This window comes from Drosophila virilis, chromosome 5 (assembly GCF_030788295.1).
Source record: "Drosophila virilis strain 15010-1051.87 chromosome 5, Dvir_AGI_RSII-ME, whole genome shotgun sequence".
Lineage (NCBI taxonomy): Eukaryota > Metazoa > Arthropoda > Insecta > Diptera > Drosophilidae > Drosophila > Drosophila virilis.
Window position 1 is genome coordinate 14,746,673 of NC_091547.1, and position 12,511 is coordinate 14,759,183.

The 12,511-nt window shown below is 42.2% G+C and overlaps 3 protein-coding genes across 3 annotated transcripts; 2 read left to right on the plus strand and 1 right to left on the minus strand.

Annotated features, from left to right (window-relative positions):
• Positions 1-305: 305 nt before the first annotated feature.
• On the plus strand, positions 306-1,148 carry dany (distal antenna-young). Its single transcript, XM_002049851.4, has 2 exons — positions 306-501; positions 567-1,148. The coding sequence occupies exons 1-2, from the start codon at positions 306-308 to the stop codon at positions 1,061-1,063; spliced, it is 693 nt and encodes a 230-aa protein (XP_002049887.2). The 3' UTR covers positions 1,064-1,148.
• A 6,324-nt stretch (positions 1,149-7,472) lies between these two features.
• LOC6626656 (putative gustatory receptor 58b) lies at positions 7,473-8,703 on the plus strand. Its single transcript, XM_002049850.1, has 2 exons — positions 7,473-8,471; positions 8,530-8,703. Exons 1-2 carry the CDS (start codon positions 7,473-7,475, stop codon positions 8,701-8,703), a joined length of 1,173 nt encoding a protein of 390 aa, XP_002049886.1.
• A 1,901-nt stretch (positions 8,704-10,604) lies between these two features.
• Gr58c (Gustatory receptor 58c) lies at positions 10,605-11,911 on the minus strand. Its single transcript, XM_002049849.1, has 2 exons — positions 10,850-11,911; positions 10,605-10,781 (listed from the first exon to the last, which is right to left on the minus strand). The coding sequence occupies exons 1-2, from the start codon at positions 11,909-11,911 to the stop codon at positions 10,605-10,607; spliced, it is 1,239 nt and encodes a 412-aa protein (XP_002049885.1).
• Positions 11,912-12,511: the final 600 nt, after the last annotated feature.

Below are 12,511 nucleotides of genomic sequence, written 5' to 3' on the forward strand. Positions count from 1 at the left end.
CTGTCAAAGACGCAAGGCAGGAGAAGTAAACAAAAAGCTCAAAAGGAAAGCAAATGCGAACGAACGCGAAGAAAACGAACCCACAGCGATTTATATGTCAGCTGGCCCAAAGCGCTTGTCTAGGGTCTCGCCTGTCAAATATCTACGACTGCCGATTCGGAAAACAGACGCAGATAGCGGCGCGCGTGAAAAAGCAAATTCTCTGAAAATTGTAAACGCGAATAAAATAAAACGAAACTCCAAATAAAACTCAATCATAGACAAGAAGATCCTTGTTGCCTGCCTCTCTGCCGTAGTCTTCAGCCATGGAGCGTACTGCCGTGCCCCGCGGCAAGCGTCCCAGGGTGCAGGTCTCCATGGATGACAAAGAGCGTGCGATTGCGCGCATACGCAATGGCGAAACAAAGGCCGGCATCTCACGGGAACTGGGCGTGCCGGAGTCCACAGTGCGCGGCTGGGTTAAGCGGGCCGATCAGCGCATGGCGCGCGAGGCGGGCGAGGGTAAGTCTAAGCTTCTTTTGGCCGACCGACTCCGACTGACGCTAGAAGCACATTCTGTCTGCCAGGCACAGAGACTGCATCGCCACCCTCGTTGGTGGTGCACTCGTTGAAGCTACCCGCCAAGCGGGATCACAATGGCCAGCAGAGGACCCGCTCCATAGCCCCAATGCCCGTCGCCGTGCCGCTGCCCATGCAGCTCTTCCAGCAGGCGGCCAGCAGTCAGCTGCAGCTGAATGGCTGGCTGCATATATTCAATGCGGGCATCCTTAACTTCACGCTGATTGCCACGGCCGCCTATTTGCGGGCACGCGTGCGCGGCACCACAGATCGCCAGTCCCTGTGGCAGATCATTTGCGAGTATGTCGATGAGGCCGGGCGCAATGTCGCCGCCAATGGGGGTCAGTATGTGGCGCCAGCGGGGACGACTATAAATCGACAGCAGCTTAGCTCACCGGCCCCTTCACGGAATGTCGGCGGCGGCGGATTTGTGGCGCCACGGCTGCACATTACGGCCGAGGACGACGAGGACGCCAGCATGGATGTCGAGGGGGCAAGTCCGTGAAAACCAATCGATTCATTTATATACATGTTCTATATGCAAATAAAACGCCTGTCAATGGGATTATGTTGTTTAAAGCAAATAATTGCATTTTAATTAGCAGCGAAATAAGTGCGATAATTGGCTCCGAGCCCTGCACCGGGCTCTGGTCTATGGTGTCTGCTGTCTGATGTCTGCTGTCCGAATCAGAATCCGAATCTGATGCGGCTGACTTTATTAACCATATTATTATTTCATTTCATTGCATGTCATGCAAATTTCCAATTGAAATTCTCGCTGCTTTTATTGTCGCTGTCGTGTCCTGCCGCTCCGCTCTGGTCAGAGTCACGTAATTAAGCGGTTTTATTTGCGGCTTTGCCACACATTAATTGCTCATGTTAAATATGAAATTTATTTAGTACAAAAAGAATTCACAATAAATGTTTTCATTTTCACATTTGCATTTTTAGTTTGCGCAACATGCATTCCATTTCTGCTCTAAAATCCCAGAATGCGGATTAAACATGAATTGGTTTTAGTTCTTTTTTTTTGTTAATCCGCGCTCTGCTGAAACAGTTGAATAAAAAAAAAAACTAAGTTATTCAGTGTCAGTTTATTTATACTATTAAAATATTGTATTATATGTAATTAAAAGTAAATGGTAGTGTGTATATCATATAAAAACTGGATAAGGAATTCCATCAATCATTGATTATTGGCGATAAAGATTCTTCTCTTCTGTGAGAAGGTCTTTAATTCTTTTCTCCATCCAGATCTACCAGAATCGGTTTATCTTTCCTATCTACTAATATTCAATATATTTGTACATATATTTTAAGTGTCTAAACATTTTTTTTTTATTTAACATATTTTTTATAATTATTTATTTAGTTAACTACCGAGTATTGTAAAACGTTTGTGCTCTTATATTAGCTTTCCAGTACAGTTCTGGTGAAAATTTCCAAATTGTCAAGACACGTATTCACTAAGCTCTCATGTAGAACTTTGCAATCGGACAAAACTTAAAACTTCGCTCAAAAAATCATTGAACCGCATTTCTACCGAGGAAGCTTCGATTCTGTGAAACACGTCTCAAATGATTTTTCATATAGATCCTTGAAAATGCATTTTTAGAGCGAAACCTTTACCATGGCGGCGTGGATTTCCCTTTAAAGTATGAAGTACCTGTTAGATGAATTTTGACAAAGACCTTTTAAAATGTATTTTAAAGCCAACTGATTAGCCACTGTTAAAAAGATATCAACTAAAAGACGGTACACATTTAATTGTCTGATTTCCGACAAGCTTAATTTTTTATAGTGTCCCAGCTCATTGTCAGCTATTGCGAGTAGCGCAAAAGCCATACAATAAATCTGTTTGATATAGAAATCCAGCACATGCGAGCCGCACCTAATTGAAGGCTAATCAGGAGGCATGGTTTTATATTAAGCTTTTTTTTGTCGGGATGTCGGGCCAACCACGAAAGCTAAGCCCCCTAAGCCAGCATCCAATGGGCAATGTAGCACGCAGCGATTATCCGCCAGTTCATCGAAAAATATTACTTCCTTAACACGAAACTTTTTCCATTTTCATTTTGCACGCAGGACCATAAAAAATATGGAAGAAGGGCGGCCCAAGAAATTGGCTATTGCAGCCAGGGCAGAGCCGAGAATACATTTTGTGCGGACTCAGTTTGTTTTTGCGGATTTCTTGCGCTTTTCTGAATCACTTTTTTTTAGCCACGATGCCACAGTTGGAGGCCTATCAAAGTTGATTATCGTGGAATATTTTGAGCAAGAGATTTGTGCTGTGGCCTGTACCTGATTTAAGGCATAAGCCACAGGGATTTGCGACCCAGATTGGGTAGCTCTCTGAGCAATTTAGGGGCCGATATAACATTGATTAACTTGTTGAGGGACGAGCTCCAAAAAATGCAACTTTAATGGCAATGAAAACAATAAACGCATTATGGCACCTGAGCACACACACGCACACAGCCCCAACACGTTTGTGAGGTGCTTCAAAACGAGAACGGAAATCATATGGGACGAGCACACACACGAACACACATCTGCAGCTGCCATAAAGGTGCTTAGCTTTCATGGCCAGCACGGAGGAAGCAGAAAGCATCAAACTCCAAACAAAATAAACGCATTCGGTTCTCGAATTGGAATTGCGGTTGCCACCCACTCAGAGCTACGCTTCAGCCCAGCCCGGAGAAGCGGCACAGCGGGTGCTGCCCCCTCACAAGTCATAAATCAAACACGTTTAATTAAACTTTTGCGCGTGCTGCTGGACTGGGCCAAAGGGGCGTGGCAATCGTCGCAAACTTTACCGCCTGCACTAAGTAAAAATGCAATTAGAAGTGGCAGGCAAAAGTCAGGAAATGTAAAGTGTCTGCCACCGGAGGGACCGCTCCGGACTTGGTCACGTTGCACTCGACGTGCATAATGTTTGCAATCCAGTTGTGAATTGTGAATCATTTATAAAATGAGACAAAGCTATGAGGCTGCTGGAGCCGAAAAGTATGCTTTAGTTTTGAAACGAATGTTGCCTTACCGTAACCAAAGTAAAACTTATTGAATATATCTATTTAATCTTGCTAGAATCTTGACTTCGCAGAATGTTCGATAGGTGATTCATCTGGCAATATCCTGCATGCTATTCTATTGTTTCATTACACGCTCACATTTATGTGATATACTGCTATTGGGAAAGGAAAACCACACAAATTAGTTGCGCCCGCCATTCCAATCAGAAGCCAATCATGTTCCAAGTAGAGAGAAGAAACATTTCATAATGATAAAATAGGTAATACAAAAATATATTTTAATTTATTTTTTTTTGTTATATGTTTTTGTTATATGTCTTATTAGTTTTAACAGCACAGGTAGGAAAAATATGGAAGCCACGCCTTAGCTTCTGACCACAGTGTCCGACATCTACAGGAAGAACTGTCATTGGTCAGAAAGAGTGCCATCTCGTTTTTTCCGGGCCTTAAAGCAGTGATAAGCAAATGGATTTCCTAGCTGCTATATGGTAACCTTAATTGGCAATACGTAAAGCCAATCGAGCATGTATTGACAGAAGACCCCGTCTTCCGTTCGAAAAGAGTGCATCAAGTTCAGGACCTGTCGAGGGAGTATACAGGAGACAGTCATTGACTATCCCCAAAAGCCTTAAATACAACAGCCCACTATTTGGGTCGGCTTCCATTAAAGAAGTGAGCAGTACAACATTTATTGGAATATACATTGCTCTCCTAAAGTTGCCTCTGATAAAATGAATGCTAACGAAAACAAGTGTAACAGTTTTCTAGTCGATAGTTTATTCGAAATTATGGTCCAAACAAATTGCTGGGAAAACCGAAAAACTCTGCCGCAACTTGTGAAAATAACCACAAATACACCAACAACAGCCTGTAAATTATTTGGGAAAATGTTTTAGCACCTTTAAACGGGCTCAGTCGGCTGCCAAGAGATGAGAAAAGTCCGGCCAAAAGCAACCCTCGCAAGCGTCCCCTCTGTCAGGGCTGTGTCATTGCAAAGGAAATCACGCAATAAACTAGCGGCGAAAACAAAACTTTAACTACTTTTCCGTTAGCCGCGAAACTCGACTGGAAAAACTTTTTTGAAACAATACAATTTATATTTATGCGACGTCCACGTTGACCCAGAAAACGAAAATGCCAAAGAAAATGCTGTCCAGCATTTTGTTGGCTCGCATTCAGGACGAAAGGATGAAACCACGAGCCGGTTGAAGTCGTGGCAATGCAGCTGAGTTTATTTAAGTGTTGAAAACTACTTGACCCACATTCTTGTGGTTCTGTTGATAGCGGCTTGAGTCGAAAGTTCCGTCCTGTCAATTTAAAAGACATGTCGGCTTCTGGAAAGCCGATACAATAAATTGACTGCATTAAAGCGAATGCAACATTAGGAAATCGATGTTCTGTTAAGAGCTACGACAGAGGGCAACTGCCATTAACTGCTGCTGAACGTGCACATTTTGCTGATGCATTTTCGGCAATTTTATAATTTTAATTCAGTTAATGGAGCTCAAAATGGATTCATTAACAAAAGCAGCTCGGGACAGAGCATGAACAAGCACAGCAAGTTAAATGAACTATGCCCGTTGCTAATTAGTTTTTGGAAGAAATCTTATTTGTTCGTGTTGTGCTCCGGCCATGTCATAAGCGAAACTTTGCAATCAATACAGAAGTCCTCCCTGCCAGTTATGTGCCCCAAACGAACCATCGATTTCCACACATCTGCCCAAGACGAAAATCATCAACAACAACAAAAACTACAGCAAACACTAAAACAATAAGTCAGAGTGCTCCACTTGGCTGTGATTGAGTAGAAGTTACCCTAAACAAAAGACAAATTGCATATACAGCTGGATAATTTTAAGGCTTAAAAATAATAATAAAACAAACAGGGATAAATATTTTGATCAAAGGTATCATTTTAATTAAAAAGAGGGGTCAAGAAAATGTAATAGTTATAATAATCTGTAATAATAATAATCTGTCTTAAGTTTCAGGAAACTTTCAAATAAGTTGAAAAGGCATTCATTCGAACATAAGATGTATTCGCACCGTTTAATGCCTGAGATTCCTTACCCCTTTCTTGAGTACAGGGTATTAAAGCAGAAACAACAAAGTATATGACAACAATGTGTGTGTCCAGATGGTTGGCGGATGTTGATTGTGCGTCCACAGACGGATGAAACGCATAATGACCCCAAATCCTATCAATCTAAATGAAAATTCCCCAGTCGTGCGGATAATTGGAATTAATACAAAACACAGCTAAGAAATATTGTTGGGCAGGAGAAGAAAATGATAGGGTTAGCTACTGAGTCATATTTAATGCCATAGCTGGACACATGGAGCCCGAACATCCGCCCCCAGTTGTTGGAATGCTTTGGGCAAAATGACAATGTCCAGAGAAGCTGTGCTCCTGAAATTGCATTCAATTAGCCAGCAAACAAATTAAACATCCTTTTGTATAGCTTGAGCGCTTGCGTGGATGAGCTTATAAGGGGCTGCACGGATGAGTGAATTTTCCAGAATTTTCGGCAAGCAAGCTTTCACTTATAGCATTCGGGACTTTGGAAAATGCCTAAGTCATAACAAACCTGAAACTTTGTTTAATGTTGATTTTTTTTTTAATTTTTGAATGTCTCGGACATAGACGCATTTATACTAAAGAAATCATGGCTTCATCGGATCGGCTCAAGGGTATAAAAATGTGAAGAAAAACAATAGTTGAAACAAAAGTGGAAAAATTGATAAGACTGCGCCTGGACTACTCAATCAAAACTATAGAAAGCAGGAAACAAATTAACCCTCTCAGGCTAGCATTGGATTGTCTTGACATCTGTTAAATAAAACAAATTTAAGAGCAAACAAATTTATTTATACCACTTTTTGTAACAGTCAGCGTTCAATACTTATTTTCATGTCTGAAGTCCAAAATGGGGAATGCTTCATAAGTTCTTTCTTCATTCCCCGCGGCCTCGGACAAACAATTACTTTCCTTGTTGGCATCGCTGTTTGTACGCTTTGTAGACAAACCCATTGTAATCACAAACGATTGGAACGCGTTTGATAAATAGCCTTTAATATTTAATAACTTGATGCGAAACGGCACGCTATTAGGCAACAGGCACGGCCGACGATGTTGAACAAGAGCATAATAATGGGCTACTCACACGCTCACTCTCAATTTTATGAAAAACAACAGTCTGCACTTTAGCACTGAAGCACTTTTCACTTAAAGAAACTTATGCAAATTATTAATAAGGACCCTCGCTTGCTGTCAACAGCATTAAAAATCAATAATCAACTTATCTCACAAACATTTATTTGTCCACTATCGGCCATGATATTTATGAACATATTCCAAGTGCCATAGAATCCCAAGTTTTTGTGGCATTCGAGATGGTGGGAAAAGTAATATTTTTCTTGACATCTAGCCACTTATTTTTTTTTGACTTCCCAAAATCGTAAATCGGGAGGAATCTCTAATAAATTTTAAAATGATCTTAAAATGATCTTAGTTAAAAATGAATGGATTACGTTGATTCGAACTTTTGGCTCTGCCGTTTCAATATTGTTAGGTAATATTTATGGGTAACCTACAGTAAGTGGGTTTTGTACAAGTGTATGTAATTCAAATTATATATTTATACATACCTGGTCAGGTTAACGGAGCTGGTTGCTGATAGAAGAGCAAGGTATAACAAATAAATCAACCTGATTAGTAACCACGCTACATGGAAAATGAATGAGCCTTGGGAACTGTCAAGCTATCAGATTATCAACAACCAAACGCACCTTTAACTAATTAATTTTCCTCATCAACAATCAACAGCCAAAGGCTTTTCGCGTACACTCTGTTTTTTATTAGTTAGTGACTCTAACCGAAGCATGTTGAATCGTAAGTTGCGCGTGCTGCTCATCATAAGCTACTACCACATGCTCATCTATGGGCTGATGCCAACAACGCTGAAAATTGGCAACTGCAACTTGGCCATAGCGAAGGTATCCGCCGGCTATATGATCTATAGCGTTTTCCTGACCGTGGTGCTATTGTTGGAGGTACCGTGTATGATGCCCGGCGGCCTCTTCAGCGGTTATATGAGGAACAACATTGTGCTGCAGTGGGCTCTGATTGTAGGACTGTTGGTACGCATTATTGCCATTTTGAGCTGCTATGGGTTGGTCTGGCTACAACGCCAACGGCTAATACAGCTTTACAGAGACTTTCTTGTGCATTGGAGGGCCCACTGGCAAATCCTGTGCCGTGTTGCCGGCGAAGAGTCACTGGAACGAATGCAATTGATTCTAGCGGGACTACTGCGCCGCAAGCTGTGCATTAATTATGCGATGCTCTGCTGTTCAATTCTAATGCAATATCGGTTGCTCAGCTCGGGTAATCGTTTGCAGCTGTTGATGCATGCTGCTGCAATGCTGATGGTTTCAGTGGTTCGAGTTGGTTTTTTTACGCTGCTTCTGCTGCTCAATCATCAGTTTCGGGCTGTTCAACTCTCGCTGCAGGCCCTGTGCCGGCGCGTGAGATCGCGCACGCAGGAGGATCTGAGACGCATTGCTGCCATACACGCCGAGTGGGTCATTTTGGCTCGACGCGCATTTAGCATTTACGACGTGGCTAATGCCAGCATCTTTCTGAATATGTTTGCCGTTAATGTGAATATTCTCTACCATGCCGTGCAATTTGCTAATCAGACAATAGAGTCCGATAACTGGGGATTTCTCATTGGCGATGGACTTATTGTATTCAACTTTTGGAATTCGGCCTTAATTATGAATATGGTGGATAGTGCTATAAACTCATGCAATGATTCGGCTCAGCTCGTTAAACAGTTTAACGATCTATACACACTGAGCCCGGAGTCAGAGAAAGAGGTGTGTCAATATTCAAAATTTAAACCACTTTTTTTAAATATACCCCTTTTGCTTGCAGTTGGAGCTATTTGTGATTCGCCTACGCAACAATCGTCTTGTCTATCGAATTTGTGGCTGTGTGGTCCTCGACAAGCCTGCCTGTCTGGGGTACTTAGCGACCGTACTGTGCCACGTCATCTTTCTAATGCAATTTGATCTGAAGCGTAGGTATGAAAACGGCTTGACAAAATAGAACATTTTTAATATATCTGTTAAAAGACTGTCTTAGCCGAAGTCCAATAGATATTGATAATGATAATGATAATGATGTTAGTTATTGGTAGCTATAGTTAGTGCCGTTTCACAACGTGTCTGATTTTTAACAAGTAAGAGGTTCTAGTCGGGAGCTCCCGATACCCTGAACCCTCTTCTTCCAACATCAAATGCATATATATATTCTATTTTAGAAGCTATATCGATGCTGTTAAAGAATATATATACTTTATGGGGTCGGAGATGCTTCCTTCTGCCTGTTACATACATTTCAATTTTGCACAAATACAAAATACCCTTATACCCATTTTCAATGGGTTCAGGGTATAATCATCGAAAAAGTTTCGATTTTCGCACCGATTTTGATTTTGAAAAAAAACGTGACCCCTTGCCATTTTGTCGACTTGGGTCAAAATTTGGATTTCATTTTTTTTATGCCAATCGATAGAACTGACCCTTACGGTTCAAAAATGGTATGAAATTGCAAAATCGGACATTATTTGAAGAAAACATTCCAAAAAATCATCAAAAAGGTTGAATTTACGAACTAATGGTTTTGTAGTCTTTAACATTCGTTTTGGAACGTCATATCTCCGCGCGGAGTTATGTCGTTTTGGAACGTCATATCTCCGCGTGGAGTTATGTCGTTTTGGAACGTCATATCTCCGCGCGGAGTTATGTCGTTTTGGAACGTCATATCTCCGCGCGGAGTTATGTCGTTTTGGAACGTCATATCTCCGCGCGGAGCTATGTCGTTTTGGAACGTCATATCTCCGCGCGGAGCTATGTCGTTTTGGAACGTCATATCTCCGCGCGGAGTTATGTCGTTTTGGAACGTCATATCTCCGCGTGGAGTTATGTCGTTTTGGAACGTCATATCTCCGCGCGGAGTTATGTCGTTTTGGAACGTCATATCTCCGCGCGGAGTTATGTCGTTTTGGAACGTCATATCTCCGCGCGGAGCTTTGTCGTTTTGGAACGTCATATCTCCGCGCGGAGTTATGTCGTTTTTGAACGTCATATCTCCGCGGGGAGCTATGTCGTTTTGGAACGTCATATCTCCGCGGGGAGTTATGTCGTTTTGGAACGTCATATCTCCGCGTGGAGTTATGTCGTTTGGGAACGTCATATCTCCGCGGGGAGTTATGTCGTTTGGGAACGTCATATCTCCGCGCGGAGTTATGTCGTTTTGGAACGTCATATCTCCGCGTGGAGTTATGTCGTTTGGGAACGTCATATCTCCGCGGGGAGTTATGTCGTCTTGGAACGTCATATCTCCGCGGGGAGTTATGTCGTTTTGGAACGTCATATCTCCACGCGGAGTTATGTCGTTTTGGAACGTCATATCTTGGCGCGGAGCTATTACCCGAGATATTAAAAAAAAAAATCATCGAAAAAGGTTCGATTTTCGCACCGACCTCGATTTTGAAAAAAAAAACGTAATGTAACCCCTTGCCATTTTGTCGATTTGATGGCTTAACTGGTTTAAAAGACACAGACTCATGAGCAGACAGACAGACAAACGGACACATTCTTTTAAGTAATTATAAGACTTGATCCGATTGAGAAACTAAGCCTTGTGTCCCACTTTAATTTTGTTAAAACTTACGTAAAAGGTATTCAGATTTTTCTTAACAAATTTATTTTATTTCAGTTCACAGGTCTTCCAAAATTATAGCATACTTATTATTAACTTAGCAGCTTCTTATTTCACATAAATACTGGGAAATTGTTGCCTTCGAAAAGTTGTATTTAATGTTAAAAAGCTTTAAAACTGGGTTTTCTTGAAAGCTTGTGCCATTATATTGAAGCTGCTCACAAATATAAAGCTTTTAGGTTTGCGGCACATTTGCATTCGAAATAGGTCACAAAAGGTTTGCTCTAATAATAAATCTTATATGCAATCTGGCATAGTATGAGCACATTAGTCGCTATGGAAGAGTTCATTGAATTCCATGATGATCTGTTCAATTCGAATAAGCCGACAACTTGAAGACGACGCATGCGTTCCGGACGCCGCTGCTGCTTCCGGTTGAGAAAAATCACAGCGAACTCGACCTATAAAAAAAAATCCCGACGGAAATGCTCAAGTCGAAAGTTCTTATTTGTTTAAACTGTGTACTCACCTGACGCAACATGGCCATCGCGTGAGTATCCTGCCAATCTATATTCAATGGCTTTAGTGCAAACCACAACCTTTGTAGGCGTGCAGAGAGGCGCATCCATTGCTGATGGTTGGTTCCAAATATGGAGAAGTGCATCATAATATCAAAGTGGTAGGATATGCAAATCACGAAATAGAAAATAATTCGCCATTTACTGATGTATTCCGCATCGGCAAAGTAGACAACCAGATTGAATATAATAGTTATGTCGATCAGATAGTTGGTAAACAGATTCAATAGCATTTGCAACTGAAAGATCTGCAGCAGCTGCTGGAGCAAGCAATCAAGACGCAAACAACTACGCCAGAGACGCCGCCAAGCGGCCAAAAGCTGGCGCTGGTAAACACTTCGATGGCAGCCATGCGATGAGGGTAACCAGCGCACATCCTGTGCCAGCTCAAGCAGCTCCTGCGACATGCACTCAAGCAGACGATTGCTGGTGGCCAGCAGAAAGTATATCAAGGTGTCAGAGCAACTAAGCGCTAGTTCCATCAGCAGAGTAGCCACGGCCAGGACAATGTAAGTGGGCGGTACTTTTGTCACGATTTCATCGTCTTCGCCACACATGAGCGCGCTGCCTGGTCCAAACAGCTGATGTATCAGCACTACAAAACGTGCGGTGCCCAAGAAGAGTTTCCAAGAGTGTCGCCGCCAGAAGCTATAGTCATGATATCGGGGATATCGCTCAACCAACGCTAGCAGACCATTTCCGAGACGCTGCACTCGTCGACGTCGCAGCCAAATGCTAGCCAGCATCACCAGCATCGAGCAGCCTTTGGCCAGAGCCACTGCGCTAAAAGCCACAGCCAGCATGTCCATATCCTGGCAGCTAAAGAAGCTATGAACCATCACGATAAAGGTCGTGGGCGTGAGCACCAGGTACACTACATCTAAGAACAGCCAATAAACCATCATGGCCCCATGATCCAGCTCAAAGCGTTTCAGTTCCGGCATATAGCGAAGATTGCACAAGCCAATGGCACGGCTTATTCCAATAGCAATTGGCATCAGCGAACCTTCCATTGTGGCCAAAAATCTGACAATAACTAAGTCGGCTTCGGGTGCAGCAACTGCAGCAACTCTTGCAAATGACCAGTTAAAAGCACGTCGGGGAATACGATAATCACGCCAGTGAACAAAAAAAGCCATTTTGGTTGCATGTTTCGGTTTCGGTTGGTATTCCAAGCCCGAGGGACCATTATCAATTGGTACTGGCTAAACCAAGGTAACATATGCAGCAGACTGGTTCCGATTTATCAGCTTTTTTTCCAACTTACGTAAATTTACCTTGCCAGGAAATAAGTTAAACATTACTAATCTTTGGCTGAGTACATCATAACCTCTTACCTTCTAGGCTTGAATTTATAATTTTCCTCCCTTCTCACTTGCCGAGGATGAGAGTCCAAAGAGTCTTCCAAAGTGGGCTATATTGAAAGAAGGAAGTTGGCTCAGTGCTATTCTTTTACTCTATATTCATTGAAAGTATATCTCCTCCCCCACTCCCCCCCTTCATTTGATTTATTCCTGGCATGTCCTTTAAACTTTGTTGAAAAAAAGTATTTGAATCAAAAAATGTTCTTCTCGGTGACGAAAATACCGCTACACTACCCAACACAAAAAGGG